Source organism: Ostrea edulis, chromosome 2, assembly GCF_947568905.1.
Source record: "Ostrea edulis chromosome 2, xbOstEdul1.1, whole genome shotgun sequence".
In the NCBI taxonomy this organism is placed as follows: domain Eukaryota; kingdom Metazoa; phylum Mollusca; class Bivalvia; order Ostreida; family Ostreidae; genus Ostrea; species Ostrea edulis.
The window spans coordinates 6,987,651-7,009,304 of NC_079165.1; the positions used below are offsets into that span (position 1 = coordinate 6,987,651).

Consider the following 21,654-nt stretch of genomic DNA (forward strand, 5'->3'; position numbering starts at 1 on the left):
TTTATATGCACTTCATCATTTGATATTTTTGAAACATAGATGTAACAGCAAAATAACAACTCAACTTTATGACAAAGAGGAACATTTTAACTTCTCAATGCAACTTCCCATGCTTATGTAGCGATATTCCATTATCACCTTTACATGTCGTTTATGTCCCTCAACTGATTCGATACACGATAGCTTGTTCTGCGTATGTTCAATTTCTAAATTGACGCACGCTTCTGACAAATAGTTTGATGTTACAGCGGGATCAACAGTCTCGTTTGAAGGCAAAATTTCTCAAATTTTAGGGTCGTTCTAATGATCGTAAGGGTAAATGTGGTCTGTCATGAGGTCAAATGTTGTCTGACGTGTTTCATGCAAATAGGCAGTTCATCACATACTAATTGTGACAAGGGATTACTCGTGTATCTGATTCATATTTAGGGCTTGCAGCGAATATGGCTTGTTATCAAGGGATACTTACTCTCCCTAAACATCTGATTCCACTTCTGGTGTGCATAGGGTCCATGTTTGCCCTTTTCTAAATTCTGTATTCTTTAGAGGAATTATGAGGTTTATTAGTGTTCGTCAATTTCAGTTTCACCCAGATCCAAGTATCATGACGTATTTATCACCAAATACATGGCTAACTTATTGTTAAACATTTCTGCATACTAATGTCTAGATAAATCCAATGCAAAAGTGAAGATAACGAACAGTCATCAAGCTCATAACTATTAGGAAGACAAAATTAAGAGTTGGGCAAACACGGACCCCTGGACACACCAGAGGTGGGATCAGGTGCCTAGGAGGAGTAAGCATCCCTGTCGACCGATCACAGCCGTCATGTGCCCTATATTTTGATCGGGTAATCAGAGAAAATCGTCATCAAAATCAGCGTGTAAAGAATGGTCTAACAATTGATATGAAAAACGTTAGACTTTATTTGAACCAATGACAGGTTGTACTGGCAAACTAAATCGTTATAACGAACATAAATTTTGCGAGATGCTGATTTTAAACGAGACTGTCGAAACCACTGTAACATCAACAAATTACCCAGTAGTGTGCCTCAATTAGAGAACTGATCATACATATTACAAGTTCTTGTATATCCAACCCTTTGATAAAGATAAACAGCACATGCAGGTTAAAATTGGATATTGCTGCATAGATATGGGAGGTTGACGATGGTGAAGCTGGAATCATCACTTTTCCCTTAAAATTTAGCTATTAGTAATTTTTCAAAACTGATATATAAATTTCCAATATGTGATGAATGCCTATATTAGACCAATATCTGACATGAAATTAAAATTGTTTGGGAATTCTAATGAATTGAATGGAAGGTGAAGATAACGAATTCTAATGAATTGAATATATTTTTGTTTATACATCAACTTTTGTTTGATATTAAGGGCTATGCTACCAATATATACATATTTATTTTGGATGAACACTATTGATGATTATTTGGATAATGGGATATCAAAATGTAATGTACGATAAAAACGTTAGCAATTTAAATTGTCACCCGTTTTATCCATCAATGTCCAGGTAAAGGCATCTGTTTTATAATCGCAAATATTACATATGTTGGACCCATCCTCCGTTCCGTCGCGTACACAATGTCCGTTAATGAAGCAGAATTCATCCTTTAAGAAATATTTTCGAATAAATGAAATCTTAAAATGAAATAACAGTTCATTGGAATTTTCTTGGAAATCAAGTTTTATACAAAATACTTCATTAGATACAAAGAACTATTAAAAATATGATTAAGTGATAGAACGTTGGAAGCAAATATCTGAAAATTCAGCACAACAGTACTAAAACGATACACATCCAGTACACTGTTCACATCAAATATTTGCTATTCATTTATGTTCATCCATCAATTCAACTCTAGAATTGCTAATGATTGTATCATCTACTTATCATATTATCTCAAAATTGAAACTGTTTCTCAGTTAGAGACATGAAAAACGGTTAATCTAAAGCAAATAGCATAAAGGTATAAATGGTATTCGTTTTTAAGTACCTTAAGAATAAATCGAAGTCTTCCATTTAGTTCCATAGTATCTTGGCACGTTGAATCCAATATGTATAACATGTGGGAGGAACTGAAATTTATTGCATTGTTGCTAATTGATATTTCATATCCGGACACAAACATCTTTTGATGCAACGAACGCCGGCTTCTTGACTGTGGTAAAGGACATCTCATATCCGAAATTGTATTATGATCACCACCGACGACAACCGTTTCCAGATACTTCATTTCACCAGTTCTTGCAACCTACAAGTTTGTATGAAATGGTGAAAATAACGAATAATATAAAAAAAATACAAAATGGCACTACTGGACGGAAAAGTCGCTGTTATAGTTTGCTGATACATGTATATGCTGATAAATTGTGCTGTTGGTGTGGTATGTTCTGATAATTACTGATATTTTTACTGTTGATACTGAGAATTTCTACTGAGAAATGATGACAGTACAAACTATCGTTTTACTGTTGAATCTGATATTTATTGAAAAGTGCTGAAAGAAATATTTTCGGTACAGAGAAGTGTTGATAAATGCCATGAAAAACATCCACAGGTAGTGTTTAAAAATGTGGTGTTGTTAAAAAAAAATAGCATTTTAATTTTTTTTTAATTTTTTTTTTTATTGCGATAATTACAACTATACCAAATGAAAGGTGAAGATAACGAACAGTGATCACTCTCACAACTCCTATAAGCCATACAAAAAGAGAGTGGGGCAAACACGGACCCCTGGATACACCTGAGGTGGGATCAGGTGCCTAGGAGGAGTAAGCATCCCCTGTCGACCAGTCACACCTGCCGAAAGCCCTATATCTTGATCATGTAAATGGAGTTATCCGTAGTCAAAATCAGTGTGCTTCTCGCTCGAGAATTTTTCACTCATATGGAGACGTCACCAAGACCGATGAAGGGCTTCAAATTTAGGCCTATGCTTGGCGCTTACGGCCATTGAGCAGTGAGTGTTCTTTAGCGTGACACACCTACTGTGACACGGGACATCCGTTTTTAAGGTCATCTCCGAGGACCCGTAACATTCACACTTGATGCCGAGCGTTTGGCGATGGAACTGTCACTACCCGTTTTAACGACTTGGGTCTGTCGCGGCCTGGTTTGTCCAGGTGACCGTATTTGTCTATCTTTCAATTTTGTATTTTGGTGGTAATTTGAAATTGGTCGCTGTTCGCTATCTTAACCTTTTCAACAACGTTACAGGTAGTGTATTCTCAGTTTGCAAAGCCAACATTTCAAAAGTTCCTTATAGTATAGTGCTAATCTGAGTGGTAAACACCTCAAAACGCATCTTTTTAGATTAGCTTTTAATTTGTGATTTTTTTTAACGTATTTAGTGCTCTTTCATTACAGCTCTTGCAGAGCTGTTACATTTTTTTTTTTTACCAAAAACAAATACTCTTCAGTTGCTATTTGAACTGTAGTTTGTTATGCTTGTGTCCTTTCTATGTATTTAATTATTCATAAGGGTTGTTTTAAATTGTTTTATATGTTATTAGGATGAGTATATCATTACATTAGGCGCTATATATTAATGATAATAATCATGTATTTTAATTCTGACACTATGAATATTTTATTCACATGTATGTGCACGTCGATTTTATATTATCTTTTCTCTCATATTTGTAAAGCGCTTTAGAGAACTAATGTTGATAGGGCGCTATATAAGTCTTTTAATTACAATTACAATAATTGAATTGGAGTTAAGAAAAAATCAAGATTATGTAGAAACAAAAAATGTTTGTCGGACAAGCACAAATAAGGGACGATCCAATTGGTACTGTTCGTTATCTTCAGACAGCATTTGATCCAATGATAGATTGTATAGGAAAACTAGTGTTAGTTTGCTGTTAACTTCCAGGTGTGAATTTATTTATTCCTTGCGAAATGATCTATTGATAGGAAAGACAAACGCTCATAAAGTCAATTCATACGATTTCATTAATATCTTATGCTTCGCAAAGCTTGACAGTTGAACGGGTTATAAAGCTAAGCCACAACAAAATGTACATTTACCTGAAAATGCTTCATCTTGCATGCTAGCGATGGGATATCTAGGAAAAGATCACCATCAACAATAACGTCTAAACACGTGCTTTTGTCGCACAATCCACCATGATCGACATTCACACCGACTACAACAGGTGGCTCATCCAATCGCATAGAACAATCTGCAGCTGCAAATCCATCGTTACATTCACATGTTCCTGGAATAAATTAAAATATAAATATTAAGAAATTGTATTTGCGATATTGATTTTATAATTATGATTAAGATATCTGTCTTCTCTAGTCATTCTGCAAGTGTTTTAAATGTTTTGCTGACCATTCTTGCATTCTCCGTTGCCATTACATTCGTTAAGGCAAGTAACAGAAAGGATATTGTCAACGATGGATAGTTCACTGTCTTGACTGTCATCTTTCCATAAAGTATTATTATGGTTTAATTCTTTCAAACACAGTGATTTAAGGCCCTCTCGAGAAGCGCTTGCCCACAATGTAGAGTTCGTCAGCTAGAAAATTAATGTACTAGTATTACGTACATTTCGTGATATGACTTAAATGAAAAGTTTAATCGGTGCAATACAATACGGCCTCTGCTTTATCATTGATTTAGATAGATTCAATTAAAATAATATGACTCATGGTTTTGCAAAATACATGTATAGTAATATATTTTTGACATAAAAAGTACATACATGAATGTCTAGGACACAGTCAGCAATGGCATCCTCAGGATGGACGCTGGGTATATTGCTACATGCTATAAAGGCAGGTGACTCGTTCATGAATTTGTGACAGTAATCCTTGGCTTGTTGTTCTGTCATTGGCGATGTGGAATACGTTTCTGAACGCTAGAATGAACATATAACACATCTCAGTTATTTCCAATTCATACTCACTACTGGACGGAAAACGTGACATTTTTGGCCGATAAATGCTGATAATTAATGTCATTGTGCTGTTGGTGTAGATAAGTTCTGATAATTCTACTGTCGGTACTGATAATTCTACTGTCGGTACTGATAATTTCTGAGAGATGCTGATGTTTCCTATGGTTTGTGGAGTGGGTTCTAATATTTACTGTTAAGTGTTCATCGCTGTTTTTAACGAAAAGTGTTGATAAATAAACATAAAGGTGGTTTGATATGCATATTGATTTTCAACTTATTGAGGCAATTACAACGATTCGAAACACTAAATATCATTATGAGAAATGGTGCTCTCAGTTCGTTTTCCGTCCATTAGTGATTGGAACAGTGACAACAAAGCAGATTTTAGGAACTTTCGTGAACTATAACCATTCTAATGATACTTTTAAAAACTAGGTGCCCTCCGAAAATTCGTTTTGCAACTGAAAACGTGAAGAGGTTCTCTAATTAAAAGAGACGATCAGAAGATATGGTTTAGACAATTTCTCTAACATTCCATTGATGAATTTGATGACTATATGACTTGATTGCAGCTAAATATTTTTGTACAACGCATTTAGGTGCCAGGAAAATATTCTCAATATCTGAGCCGCAACCCTTGCATCAAGATTCGCAAAATGGCCAAGGAAGGCATTATAGAATTGCAACAAGTTTGTCCTCAAGATTGAAGATAAGAAGAGATAAGATGATATACTAATTTTTTCTGTGTGAATTATTTCATCTCGCCCTGTATTTCAGATCAGGTACCAAGCAATTTTTTAATTTGGGTAGAGGTACATTTCAAAGTAGTATAAGCTTATTTTGTCCGCTACGTCTTCAGCAGCAAAGACGATCGATCATTCATGATGATTCTTTCCTAATTATCTCAACATTTCCGTGACAAGGGATTACATTCTTTTCAAGACAATATTATTGTAACTGAGTTCAAGGTCGTTCCATATGTAAATGATTGGATGTGAGTTCTTACGGAACACACTACCCGATAATGCAATGATATTGAGTGTCGAGTTTTGATATCAACTAGGTAAAATGAATTTAATATTGAACACAGTAATCATATCTATATCGTAAACATAAAAGCAAGTAGCAATCAATCAAACATATCTTTTAAAGGTTATAATCATATTTTGAAGCTTGATATTCTACATAGAAATAGATTGGCTGTAGAAATTATACACGATAAATGTCCATATTTTAATGCATCAATAAGCCAAACAACAGTTAGTAAAACTGATATATATATATATATATATATATATATATATATATATATATGTGTGTGTGTGTGTGTGTGTGTGTGTGTGTGTGTGTGTGTGTGTGTGTGTACACGAATTCAGCAAGTATTATCAGTAATTGAACTATACATTATTTTTTAAATATATAAACGATATCGATGTAACTAAATGTCGAGTTGCAGGCCACAGCAAAATATTTCTTCTTCTCATTTAGAAGCTTTTGAATAAATTACTTATTTGGATAAAAAAGATCAGGTAATGAATGAGCACAATTCGTGCTCTTAGGAATTCCAAGAAACTGTTGAAAGAGCTTCATGGTTCTTGTGCACAGAATCAGAATTATAGTGTTTAACAAAGTAAGTTTTGTCTGACTGATCACAAGATACGAATATTTCCGGGTTCCACGTTTATTAAAGAAGCATATGTGTCTGATATTAAAAAACTCTAAAATTTGATCAAACGTCAAGTAAGTTGCTGTGTGCGTTTTGATGCTTGTGTAATTTCCGATTGATTGATTGTATATTCTTTAATGTCCCTATCGAGAATTTTTCGCTCATATTGAAACGCCACCATTATCGGTGAAGGTCTGCCAAATTTAGGTCTATGCTCAGAGCATACGGCCTTTAAGTATGTAGGGATCTTTAACGTGCCACATTTGTTGTGACACGGGTTCGTGGTTTTGCGTTGTCATCGGAAGGACAACCCTATTTAGTCGTCTCTTACGACAAGCAAGGGTTACTGAGGACCTACTCTAAAAATGTTGACTTTAAACGAGACTGATGAAACCTCTGTAACATCAACTCATTTCTCTGTAGCCTTAATTGTTTAAGATATTGATCATGTGCAGAACATGCTCTTATCAAATCAGTTTGGAGACATAAAGATATGTAGATGATAATGGGATATTGCTGCATAGATAACGGAAGTGATGCAATAGGTATATATAGTTGTATTAAATGAAACTTTCATTTTAGGTAGCTGCTATTTCTCTCTTTAGTTTAGGTTATCACCTCTTTTATAGGGTCCCGTGAAAATCGGGGTTAGAATAGGTCCTCAGTACCCCTTGTTATACCCCCGCAACAAGTTGGGGGGGGGGGTTATACTGGAATCGGGTTGTCCGTCTGTCTGCTCGTCCGTCCGTCCGTCCGTCTGTAGACGCAATGGTTTCCGGGCTCTAAAGCATTATCCTTTCCACCTACCGTCACCATATCATATATATATTCTACCCATGAGATGAAGATGTTCCCTATTGATTTTGAGGTCAAAGGTCACGCGCACTGGATATCGAAGTAGCAATATGGTTTCCGGGCTCTAAAGCGTTATCCTCTCCACCTACAGTCACCATATCATACATATGGACTACCCATGGGATGAAGATGTTCCCTATCGATTTTTGGGTCAAATGGTCAAAGGTCAAGCACACTGGACATCGAAGTAGCAATATGGTTTCCGGGCTCTAAAGCGTTATCCTTTCCACTTACAGTCACCATATCATACATATGGACTACCCACGGGATGATGTTCCCTATCGATTTTGGGGTCAAAAGGTCAAAGATCACGCGCACTGGACATCGAAGTAGCAATATGGTTCGGTTTGTCATGCCATTTGTTTTTTACACTCAGAAAAGAGGTAGTTTATACCTATTACCAACACCCTTTGGGAGATTGGGGTAAGCGGGGTGTATTCTTAGTGAGCATTGCTCACAGTACCTCTTGTTTGTCGTAAGAGGCAACTAAATGGGGTGGTCCTTCTGATGAAACCGTAAAAACCGAGGTCCCATGTCACAGCAGGTGTGGCACGATAAAGATCCCTCCCTGTTCAAAGGTCATAAGCGCCGATCATAGGCCTAAATTTTGTAGCCCTTCACCGGCAGTGGTGACGTCTCTATATGAGTGACATTTTTTTCGAGAGGGACGTTAAACAATATTAAATCAATCAATCAATCAACTTTTTTATAAAATAGGTCTGGGAAATAAATACTGGGGACACATTTTAATGCAAGGTGAAGATAACGAAAAGTGATCAATCTCATAACTTCTACAAGCAATACAAAATAGATAGTTGGGCAAACACGGACCCCTGGACACACAAGAGGTGGGATCAGGTGCCTAGGAAGAGTAAGCATCCCCTGTTGATCGATCACACCCGCCGTGAGCCCCATATCCTGATTTCCCGTTGTTCAATAGTTTTTTTTTTCAGCTTGGTTAAACGATTATATGAATTCAAAATCACAACATTGGAATATCTAACCTTTTTTCTTTGTTGGATCTTAATGTGGTCTTTCGGAAGAAACGAAAATAGAGACGCTGCAGATCGTCTCATTCGCACTGAGCAGGTTGGTTTTGGTCTAACTTTCCTTTCTTTTCGTAAGTCACATTTTACTGACTTTGATTTGCCGCACATTGCGATACCGACTGGGTGTTTTCCATTTGTTTGATTACAGGTGCAGTAAAAGGCTGTCTGGTGCTGTTCCTCAAAGGATAAAATATCCTCATCTGGCATTGATATTAGATTTTCTTTGTCGTCAACCCTAATAAAACATAAATATACTGCGTTTTATTTTCTCTTTGATGTAAAACTTATACGGCACCAATTTTGATGCACTAGATGCGCATTTCGATAAATAATGTCTCTCAGTGATGCTCAACCGAATGTTTTGAAATCCGAAATAATGGTAAACTTGTAGGCCCTAAAAGCTATTTGAAGGTAAAACAAAGTGCCAAAAAAGTGAAGTCAAATTCATCTAATGATAAGAGCAATGCATGAGGGAGATAATCCTTAATATTGAAATGAATTTCTAAATTTTATCACAACAATTAGATATACATCCGTATTTTCAAGTTAGTAACGAAGTACTTAGCTACTCGACTGTAGAGATCCTCGGGACTAACAGTCCACCAGCAGAGGTCTCGACCCAGGGGTCATAATGTAAAACTTATACGGTGCCAATTTTGATGCACCAGATGCGCATTTCGACAAATAATGTCTCTTCCGTGATGCTCAACCTAATTTTTTGAAATCCGAAATAATAAACTTGTAGGAGCTATTCTAGGGGAAAACAGAGTGCTAAAAACTGGAGTCAACTTCGTCTAAGGATATATTGCATTCATGGGAGGCTGACTAGAAAAAAGCAACGTATACCTATCAATCCGTGACAGACAGAACTCCTAATTTTCGGTATCCTCTGTCCTTTAAAATATGCATTAAAAAACAACAACAATCAAGTCTTTAACAAAACTTGCACGATATATAACTGCATATCATGTTGATATCTTTCAACTGATTCGATGCGCGTATAATCAATTTTTAATTGAAGGCGGACGACAGAAAATGATAATAATAATAATAAAATTTATATAGCGCCTTACATAAGATAAATTACTGTCGGCGATTTACAAGGGTAAGAAGAGGAATGCAACAATAAAACACCAGTAAAATTAACAAAATACTATAGCTAAAGAGTTTTTATGTATAGAAATCAACGTATTACAACGGTCGTTGAGAAAAAAATCGTCCTTAAGATTGGTCCACGAATAATCCCGAGACCATTCGGATGCAATCTCTACCCAGAGTTGTCGTTCTGTGCTCTCACGTACATCTCTGTCAACGTCTCAAGGGTTTTACAAGATATTTGTAAATTGGCACGTATGCTCAAATAAAGTATGGTTTTAACTTTAGTTACAAAAATATACATAAATAAATAAATACTGAGCAGGTGTCAACTCTTTTTGTGACACAAGAAGCATTGGTTTGGGTTGAAACGTGGATATTGGGTTGTTCTATTGCACCAGGCCTATACATAGGTACATGAAGAATATATAGTAATGGAAAAAAAATCTACAAATAGTTAAGTATTTCTTAGTTTTATTAGGCGTAAAAAAAAAAGTGGATTTACATGTGGAATAACATTCTTTATTTTGAGACGTTAACAGAGGTATATGTGAGTGTAAGGAACGATAACTCTGGGTAGAGATTGCATTCGGATGATCCCGAGACTAAGCAAGGTCTTTGCAAACCAATCATATAACAAATTTGTACTCTGTGACCTCCTTTTTGGCTGCCATTGAAAGAGATGAAGCACTGTCCGATCAATGCACGCAAGATTTTGTCAAATAAAACCGATGAGATGGGTTTCGAGTTAAAGAGACTTGTAGTATGGCATCTCTCAGACCTGCCGCTCGCCAAAATGCCTTAGTTAACACTGCAATTACTTGGAAAATGTGCCCCGAAACGGAGACCCCCTGTTTGTTTACAAATTTTGGTTTCATACCTTGTGTAGTTTACTATACCGGTAGAAGGTCAATCTCTAAAGTTTACAAAAATCATGAAACGATTACATCAATCGAAAGAGGGATGAGATAGATAGGGAATTCACACAATTCAGAGAAATTATTGCGACCAAAAATGATCATAAGGGGGGTGGGGGTAGTAATATCCATACTTCAGGTGCTTGTGATTTCCCGTATTTTCTCAAATTGTCGGAGATGAGCGACTTCAAAGTCGGGCTCTATCTCTAAAAGGCAGCGAAATACAAATGTACCCATTGCATGCATAGTCTACACTTATTTTCTATCATGACAAACTTCACCTTCGATGCAATATTTTGATAAATAGGCTAGGCTCCGTATAACTAAGGTTAAAGATGTCGACCTTCACAGGTAGACGCTTCGTCGTTGTTGCTAAGTGAATCATTGCGCAGCTCAGTTGACTTGTATTTTTTCGAATTTATGTACATTTTCATAAACGAAGGTTATTCTCTTTGTCTCTTGCATTAAATTATAAGGAATGACTTTAATTCTGGGGCAAATTATTCGCGGATTATCAAGCATAAACAGACCCACACCAGGTTATACTCGTATGATTTGTCCCAGAATTAAAGTCATTCCTTAAATAAGTTAAGATTTAATTTAATAGATACTTATATTTAAGCAATATATTTTGTATTGCAGATATCACTAGACTACATTTAAAAAGCTATATGGCTATTTTGTTAACACTTCTTAGAAGAATTAAATGAATAAAGACACATTCAATGTTCTGCAAATTACCATACATCAGTACATGTACCTACCAGTACAAGCACATTGCATGATTTGGTGTGTATGTTTCTTACAGGATATACTCTATACAATTATATTAACACTATCGAATATTTCCTGTAAGCAAGCATACAATTAATAAAAACAATTGATGATAAGAAAATAATTAAATGGATCATTGAAGAAGTTATTTAGCACATTTAACACGATTTATTCATAATTGATAGCAGCAAATGTTATGATATGACGTCTAGACACCCCCCGTTAACATTTATACATACAATTGAACTATATCAGTTAATATCATTTCAAAACCTATTTGAAAACTAATTTTACACTTTATGTATTTTCGTCTCTGATAAAAGGGTAAATCACTTTAATTCATTTTCGTCTTTGATCAAGAACCCGTCGCGGTAACTCTGTAGTAGATTATTTTGCTTCGTAACCGAGAAGTCGTGATGTTCGAGACCCGCTCGTGCCATGACCGCGCTAAACCAAAGACATAAACACGTGTAGTGATTGCTCCGTCGCCAAACGCTGAACACGTATAAGTGAAACTTACGGGTCTTTCGGATATGACATTTACAACAAGATCCCAAGTTGCAGAAGGTGTTGATATATGTATAGTAGGGAGACAAAAGTGTTGAGGCAAAAATAGCGTCGCGGTAACATGTCATAGATCCGCCTAAAATCTGATTATTTCTGTTCAGGGTTCGAGTTATAGAAATTCCCTTGAAATATAAATAGCTCATTATGTATCACGTGTGACATTACGTATATTTTATCGTCTGCTCATAGTTTTGTTTACATTACATCTCGGTAACAAAATGGAGACGAAGCGTCAAGAAATGTCACGACCCTTGAAACAAGTTATTATAGAGCTATATTTGAACGGAGAAGAAATATCAGCGATTGCAAGCACTGTCAACAGATCTTTGACTTTAGTATATCGAGTTGTCCGTAAATTCCAAAGCACTGGATCGATAGAAAATTTACCAAGATCGAGCTGACCTCGTTCCATTGACGATCGGTAATATCGGAGGCTCCAACGAATCGTGAACAAAGATCGGCGGGCTCCAGTAGGAGACATTACAGCACAATTTAATGAAAACAGACCAGCATCGATGTCTCAGAAGACTATCAAACGTTGACTTAGAGAAAATGGCTTCTCTAGAGGTGTGTATAAGAAGAAAGTTGTAGTGAAAAATGTCAACAGGAAGAAACTCTTGTCATGGTGTAGAGAGAAGAGATGGTGGGATGTACAAAACCAGTGGTCTAAGTGATTTTTAGTGACGAATGTGTGGGTGAAAACAACAATGTTTATGTGTGGAAGAAAGCCGGGGAGGGTTGGAGACCTGGTTTAGTACCACGACAAAATGGTCGAAAGTTCAGCATTATGGTTTGGGGATACTTGTATTTTAATGGAGTTGTAACATTATGTCGAGTTGAAGGGAGTATAAATTCAGCAAAATACATTGATATCTTAGATACAAACCTATGACCAGTTATTGTGCGTCATTTTCCAAACGGAAGTTACCTTTTCCAAGACGATAATGCCCCAGTACATCGATCGCGTTTGACACAGGAATTCATTGCCAGAAATCGAATTAAAAACATGAGCTGGCCTGCACAGTCTCCGGACTTAAATATTATTGAAAATGTTTGGTTATATATTTTACATTACGATCCCTGGGTCTAGGCCTCTGCTGGTGGACTGTTAGTCCTCGAGGGTCTCTACAGCCAGTAGCTAAGTACTTGGTTACTAGCTTGAAAATACTGATGTATATTTAATTACTGGGATAAAAATTAGAAATACATTTCAAAATTAAGGATTATCTCCCTCATGCATAGCTCTTATCCTTAGACGAATTTGGTTCCAGTTTTTGGCACTCTAGTTATACTTTTAGCTCTTAAAAGTTTATTGTTATTTCGAATTTCCAAATTTTGGCTTGAGCATCACTGAAGAGACATTATTTGTCGAAATGCGTATGTGGTGCATCAGAATTGGTACCGTATAAGTTTTACTTTAAAAGAAAACTTCAATCACAGATGCATGCTATAAATTCCGCCGACGAACTTTTTCAACCCACACTCAGGCTATGACAGGAAATTAACTTGAATTATATCAGAAACCTTTTTAATTCTGTTCCCCGGAGAATCAAGCAAGTCATCCGATTGAAGAGTCATGTAACTAAATACTGATAAAGCAAAGGGGGGTAAACCGTAGTCAAAATCGGTGTGAACAGAAAGGTCTAGCAATTGGTATGTAAAACGTCAGACAGCATTTAATCTAATGCCAGTTTGTATAGGTATATTTGATCGTTATAATGAAATGCTGATTTTAAACGAAATGTTTGACTCGACACATATCGGTGAGCTTCCACGGTTTTTTGTGGTGGAAAGAAAATCAATCGGAGGTCATTGCGTGCTCGAGGCGGGATAATCCGAGGATTGCCGATTGAGAGTAAACTGGACACTTTCAAGCTGTCTTAACTAATGGACGCTTCTTTGTTGACTTCACCGATGTAATAAATTTACCACATAATATGCGTAACCATGCCGCTCTCTTTAGATAATTGTCCGAGCATGAAACTCGGATCGGAATATAATTATCAAAGGTGGAATTAATACCTAGTTCGTTCAAAATACTGTGCTGATAATGAACCTTACAGAGACAATGTTATTACAAGCGTTGTTAGTTAGAACCAAACCATATCCCTCATGTAACCTATGCAATTCTTTTATCATGTCTGATTTACTAAACACAGAAGGATAGATGGTACTCAGTTTTATTTTGATGTGTCTAATATGTGATTTTAAAGGTAATGCACGGTTGGTTGTATATTTTTATCGTCCCTCTTGAGACTTTTTCACTCACCACTGCTGATGAAGGGCTTCAAAATTTAGGCCTATGCTCGGTCCTTACGACCTTTGGGCAGGGAAGGATCTTTATTGTGCTACATCTGCTGTAACACGGGGCTTCGGTTTTTGCGTTCTCATCCAAAGGGCCGCCCAATGTAGTCGCCTCTTACGACAAGAAAGTGTACAGTGTTTTAACAAAACTTGCGGTTATAAATAAAAATGTCTGTCGGTCGCTTATGATTTAATTTACATGGGTGATCGGTAATGGTGTAGTGACATGAGTTATCGCCCATCTAACTTATTACGTCGTCTGAGACAACTTTCGATTACGACGACAGATGTTTTACATCGAAAAGCCCGATGTTTTTCCCCAAGAGAACATATATTTCGGAAAATTTAGAGCCCTTCACCGATATTGATGACATCTCCATATGGATGGAAAATTCTCGAGAGGGACGTTAAGCAAAAATACATACATATTTCACATGTAACATCACCACAACGCCTACAGAAATATATGAATAAACTACGAACAATTCTGCAATATGATATATCCTTCAGAAATGAGCTACAATTAATTGATTGATTGAATGTTGTTTTACGTCCCATTCGAGAATATTTCACTCATATGGAGACGTCACCACTGCCGGTGAAGGGCTGCAAAAATGTAGGCCTATGCTCGGTGCTAACAGCCTTTGAACAGGGAGGGATCTTAAGCGTGTCACACCTGCTGTGACACAGGACCTCTGTTTTTGCGGTCTCATCCGAAAGACCGTCCCATTTAGTCGCCTCTTACGACAAGCAAGGGGTACTGAAGACCTATTCTAACCCAGATCCCCACGGGGCTGCTCCAATTAAAGTTGCAATGATTTTTTTTCAAAAGGAATGAGATAGTGAAAAAAAAGAAGTGATGACACATGCATGTCCTTATTTTTTTTAAAAAAATCTCAAACTTTAGTTTGAGTTTTCTTTTAATTGAGCAGTCACAATATGATCAAATTCTCAGAGGTAAGTTAAGTTTTGACATAAGGTAGCTCCATCGCCATGCGAATTATCAATATTATTGGTTGAAAGTGTAAACACTGTATTAATTTCCATCTAATATAGTTTAATCTAATCAATAACCAATGTTAACCAAGAAAATGTGCATTTCGCCCCGCAGGTTGTAATGCAATATTGCTACATAAATATGAGAAGATGACGATGGAGAAGCTGAAAGCATTCCGGTTTTTATAAAGTTTAATTGTTGGTTTGACGATAATGTTCATTTTTTAATAAAATGTCCAAGTACGAAGCAGATGTAGATGGCTCTGTGGTGCCTTTTATTTCGAGTTCACTGGGATGGGGCTTTGATTAATTAAAGATTTTGCAAAAACCTACGACGTTACATGAGGATGTATCTACCTTATGTTTATTTCGAGTACTTTATATTAGGTGTCAGTTTGTAGGGTCTAAATTAAGATGAATCCTTTGACAGAGCGCTACGCAGGTGAGCGGATTAAATTAAGGATCTAACTTTAATCATATTGCGATTTTCATGCCTACTGTTTGATTTCATTTCTGCATAATTTTAATATTTTTATATTGTCTTTAACAAAAAGGTTGTTAACGTCGAGCATATCACTACCTTATGGCTTCGGAACGCATGCAGGTTCTAGCATATAAGGTTGAATACCCAAATTCAAGTCTATATCCGATAAATCACCATCACTATCCACGGTGTCGTTAAAGCTGGCCATTTGTCACATAATTTTCATACTGTGTTGATAAATAAAATTGTCTCAAATGACGTAATAGAAAGGGATGATAATTCCTCATTCGTTAATTTCTACAAATATGTGCTTTACATATATATCTGGGAACCCCCCCCCCCCCCAAACAAAACCCAAAACAAAACAAACAAGCTTTTCAAAATGTTTTTTTTATGAATTTGTAAATTTTGTTTTCAAATGAAAGGTGAAGATAACGAACAGTGATTTATTTTCACCATATTTGACCTTTGATGTTCCTTATATATACTTTAATCCATTCTGACAAAGCCCAGTTAATCTTTTTCACATTAAAGGGACTGGTTCACGATTTTAATGTTAAACATTAGAAATATAACTCATTTAATGTTGACAGCCAAAATTTTGACCTTCTGAATGCAAGAATGAAAGCAATATGTTAGCCTTAAATATGTGTTATAGAAACAAAAACTCTATTCTTATTAAGGTAACTCCATACTCGCAGTTTTATCTGATACAAGTTTGAAAAATGTATTTATTTCCATTCATTAGAGTTAAAACTAACAAATTATCAAATAAAATACATATGGCATCACACTTTTTAAGATACGAGACGTACATAAACAGAATCATCTATCACCGTCAGAAAATTGCAATATTCCTTAAACAGCGTTATCACAATTTCATACAAACTGGTTATGACGATATAGTAGCATTCATAACAATTTCATGAAAGTGTATCTTCACAAAAATATACAAAATGTCTGTAAAAATAAAGGAAATCTATCGCATAATAGACTTGATAAAGAAATCAATAGAAACAGAGTTATTGCCCTTGGATTCAATATTTCAAAACGTATCATTGATTATTCATCTATAATTTAGACTTTTGAAATAGTTTATTTTTAACAAGATTTTTTACAATAACTATCGGGAAAGACTCCAACAAAATGTATGTTCCTATCACGCATAAATATAAAGAAATCATTGATTTTGCAAAATCTGATGACATCACAGGATGGTGGAATTACTTTAAGTAAACAAACAAACAAGTGAAATATTGATTTTGTAATATAATGCATCTTCATTTTGCATAGTCACAAATTTTAACTTTTAGATGACACATTTCACCCCAAAATTACTTGAAATGTGAAAGATATAATAATACTTAGATCGATATCCATTTCTTTTGAGAATTTCATAAACAATAGCATACCGCAATCTTTGTTTACAAAACAAATAATAAACTCTCTAAAATGAGCTTCTGTGATGATGTATAACCTTAATTTTCATGTAAAATCTTTCAAACACATTAGACAGTATATTTTGATCATTAAAAGTGAAAAACACAATTTTGGCTAAAATCGTGAATCAGTCCCTTTAAACCCATTGTCGGACATAATCTTCGACAGAATACATGCAATTAACAAACACCTAAAAGAGATCGAGATATATGTAGTAAAGAAGTGACGTACTCCATGTCATTCTCAAGATCACAACTACGGCAACCCTAGGTACCCATTAACCAAACACTCGATTCAAATCATTGAATATTTGATAGCAATTATAATTTCATTACACTGTACTACATCTAGAATGTTTAAAGAATTTGTTAATTGTGAGTCCAATATAAAAAAAATAGTTACGGAAAAACGGTTGTATTATATACAATAGTTCCAAATTTCGGCGAATAAATGAAAATATGAAGATAAGAAACGGTGATCATTCTTACACACATGGAATCCTCACAAAGAATTCAAAATTAAGAGTAGGGATACACGGACACACCATAGATGCCTAGGAACATCCCCTGTTGACCGATCACACCCGCCTTGATCCCTATATCTTGATACGGTAAACGGAAAAATCCTTATGCCATTCATGAAAGGTGAAAATAACGGAAAGTGATCAATGTAAAACTTATACGGTACCAATTTTGATGCACCAGATGCACATTTCGACAAATAATGTCTATTCAGTGATGCTCAAGCCGAAATTTTGGAAATTCGAAATAACAATGAACTCGTAAGAGCTAAAAGGGTAACTAGAGTGTCAAAAAACTGGATCCAAATTCGTCCAAGGATCAGAGTTATGCATGAGGTACAAAAAAAAAGAAACATTCATATCTAGTGATCAGTCATCCAAAAACTTACTTTGTTAAACACCATTCTGATGCCACGCACAAGTACTCTGAACTTGAAATTAAAAATATGCTAGAGTTTTTCATTGACAATATCTCCGTGGTCTTTGGTGATCAGGTCTTCCAACAGTCTGTTGGAATTCCCATTAGCAGGAATTGTGCTCCTTTGTTAGCTGACCTGTTTCTATATTCATATGAATCAGAATTTATTCAAAAACTTCTACGTGAGACGAAAAAATCTCTTGCTGTGGCCTTCAATTCGACATTTAGATATATCGATGACGTTTTGTCTATTAACAATAATAACTTTCATTCATATGTCGATTTGATATATCCAACTCAGCTCGAAATAAAAGACACCACAGAGTCATCCACTTCTGCTACATACTTACCCGGTATATATTTCATTGAAAGTAGACGTTAACGGCAAACTGACAACTCAACTATGTGACAAACGGGATGATTTCAGCTTCTCTATCGTCAACTTCCCATATTTATGTAGAACAAGATATGTTTGTAAAACACATATGCCCCCCATGGTGCAAAATCGAAAAGGGTTATACACACACATCATTTAATTGATAGTAATATCATCAAGTCAAAATATTGAGCAGACAATATCTTTCTATGTCAACAGTGGATTGATCATTTGACCTAAAACTCCTGAAGATGTAACAGTGTACCAAGGTTGATGTCTGTCAAGCAAAGGGATCTCAAGATATTGAGCGGGCAGTATATTCCAATGTCCAATTCGACCTTTGACCATGTGACCTCAAAATCAATATGGATCATCTATTTCTAAAGTTATACCAGTGTACCAAGTTTGATGTCTGTCAAGCAAAGGATTCTCGAGACAATGAGGGATAAATATATTCCTATGTACAGTTTGACCTTTGACTATGTGATCTCAAAATCAATAGGGGTCATCTACTCCTTAAGATGTATCAGTGTACCATGTTTGATGTTTGTCAAGCAAAGGTTTCTCAAGATATTGAGCGGACAGTATATTCCTATGTCCAGAGTAGATTTACCCTTGACCTTTGACCTTTTAACCTGAAAAACAATAGGGGTCTCTTCTTCTCATAACCAACCCACATATAAATATCATTACGATCAAGTGAATGGTTCTCAAGATATTGAGCGGACAACATGTGGTATACCGACCGACCGACAGGTGCAAACCAATATACCCCTCTCTTTGAATGGGGGCATAATATCCCATTATCACCTTTGTTTATATCTCTCAACTGATTCGATACGCAAGAGCTTGTTCTGCGTATAGTAAGTTTTTAAATCGAGGCAAGCTACTGACAAACAAGTTGATGATACAGGGATTATTTCGCAAATTCTATGGTCGTTATAACAATCTAGTTCGTCAATACACCCTATCATTGTGTTAAATGCTGTCTGACGTGTTTCATACCGATTGTTAGACCGTTCTTGGCACACTGATTTTGACTACGGAGAACTCCGTTTACGTGATCAGGATATAGGGCTCACGGCGGGTGTGATCGGTCGACAGGGGGTGCTTACTCCTCCTAGGCACCTGATTCTACCTCTGGTGTGTCCAGGGGCCTCTGTGGCCGAGTGGTTAGAGCATTGCGCTCAATATCACACGGCCTCTCACCTCTTTCGGCGCGGGTTTGAATCTGAAAAATTGTTAAGTGTGGCGGAAAACATCAATCAATCAATCCAGGTGTCCGTGTTTGCCAAATTATCTATATTGTATTGCTTATAGGAGTTATAAGATTGATCACTGTTCGTTATCTTCACCTTTCATGATGGAGATATAATCCTTAACTTTGAAATGAATTTCTAAATTTTATTCCAACAATTAAATATACATCCGTATTTTCAACCTAGTAACGAAATGCTTAGCTACTCCTATAAGCAATACAAAATAGAGAGTTGAACAAACACGGAACCCATTTAAGTTTTGATCAGTAAATTCTTTGTTGGATTTCTTAACAGTCGGGTGTTATATGAAAGTTTTATTCCAATCTTGCGGATGTCTCGTTTTACATCTTGTTCAGGTTGATATTTTCACTTCACTATGCAAAGACAAACGACTAAAAAATGAACGAACGATGACTCACGGTGAACGAACGATGAACGCTTTGTGAACGGTGATCTCGAACGGTTAGTGAATGATAAACTCAAAGCTGAGAACGGAGAGTGCACGATGAACGCGCGGGGAACGAACAGTAAGTGAATTGGGTAAATGGAGAAATGGAACGTTTCAGGGTCTGTAACCCTGTTTTTCATCAGATAGTACGATCCACATTATACTATAGATCATGATGTATTTATAAATAAATTGAAACAAAGGTTAACACGAGGTATGAAACGCACCAGACAGCATTCTACCTAATGACAGGTTGTGACTGCCTAGAAGACCAATTTACCCAACATAGAATTTGCAAAATACTGACCTTAAACGACAGTGCTCAAACTCCTGTAACATCAACTCATTTGTCAGTAGCATGCCTTGATTTAAAATTTGATCATACGCAGATCATGCTCTCCCTTATGAAATCATTTGAAATACACAAACAGCATTTGCAGGTGATAATGGAATATAATCAGAAAATATAGAGTTATATCAAAAGTTGAAGATGGAGATGTTATTCATGAAACATCTAAATATGAGGCAGAGATGAAAAGACATTTTAGTATCTTTTATTTTCAGTTCACTGGAAGATCAAATATGTGTTCTTTCGATAACAGTAAATGCAATGTACACTCTTTTTATGCCACATATTAGTTAAAATGTTTAGTTTTACTGACATATGAGTTATATTTCTTACTTCCAGGACTTTGCAAATTCATTTGCATTATTCCATGGATTCCCGTCTCTGGATATTAGTTTTTTCCCAGCCCCAAGTTTACTGCAAAGTCCTCCAGTGTTATTCACGTCATATGTTGTCGGAAATATTTCAATCTCCATAACGTCAACATCTCCATATAGCCATAACCTTGCAATGGTATATGTTCCACTGGGAAATGATATCTAATTCATGAAAGAAAGAATATATGATTTCCCTTCTTTCAGCGAAATAGAAAAAGATCAATTCATAATTGTTATCTACATATACATTGAGCTTTATAAAATATCTTAGATCAGTTAAACATACTTCTTGTAATTACTATGACTTAATAAAATATATAAGTAACCAACTAAGGTCAAAAACTAGTCAAAGGGTCGCAGATAAAATGCTGATCTTATTGAGTCAGAGAAGGGAGCATTCTTCGTGTATACGAATTTTTCAGTACAAATGGAATGGTGAATATAATGTACAGTGGTTAATATCATAAATCCAACAGAGTTGGGTAAAGATGGGTTCCTGGACATACCAGATGTGGTGGTCAGGTGCCAAGGAGGATTATGCATCCTGTCAACGGTCATGAGTCCTATATTTTAATCGGGAAAATTATACTTTTATATCATCATGATTTGAAATAGATCTTAATGGTATGTAAAATGATTAAAAACTAAAATATAGAAGAGAGAAAGCTACCTCTCAAATATGAAAAGGTAAAGACAACAAAGAGTGATTAATCTCATGGCTCTCATAGCTCCTCACAGTTGTGAAGGAGAAACTTCAAACTTACTGTGCGACTACATACACATGTATGCCAGAAGTGTGTTAATCAAATCTGGACTCTAA

The 21,654-nt window shown here is 35.9% G+C and overlaps 1 protein-coding gene across 1 annotated transcript in view; it reads right to left on the bottom strand.

Moving 5' to 3' along the window:
* LOC125679161 (von Willebrand factor D and EGF domain-containing protein-like) overlaps positions 1–21,034 on the bottom strand; it is a 26,292-nt gene extending 5,258 nt beyond the window's left edge. The window contains exons 1-7 of the mRNA XM_056157488.1: positions 20,794–21,034; positions 8,469–8,748; positions 4,749–4,904; positions 4,376–4,562; positions 4,066–4,256; positions 2,027–2,284; positions 1,520–1,640 (exon numbers count right to left, since the gene is read on the bottom strand). Of these exons, the coding sequence (XP_056013463.1) occupies positions 1,520–1,640; positions 2,027–2,284; positions 4,066–4,256; positions 4,376–4,562; positions 4,749–4,904; positions 8,469–8,748; positions 20,794–20,933 (1,333 nt within the window). The 5' untranslated portion in view covers positions 20,934–21,034. The remainder of the gene's footprint in view (positions 1–1,519; positions 1,641–2,026; positions 2,285–4,065; positions 4,257–4,375; positions 4,563–4,748; positions 4,905–8,468; positions 8,749–20,793) is intronic.
* Between the last annotated feature and the right edge of the window lie 620 nt (positions 21,035–21,654).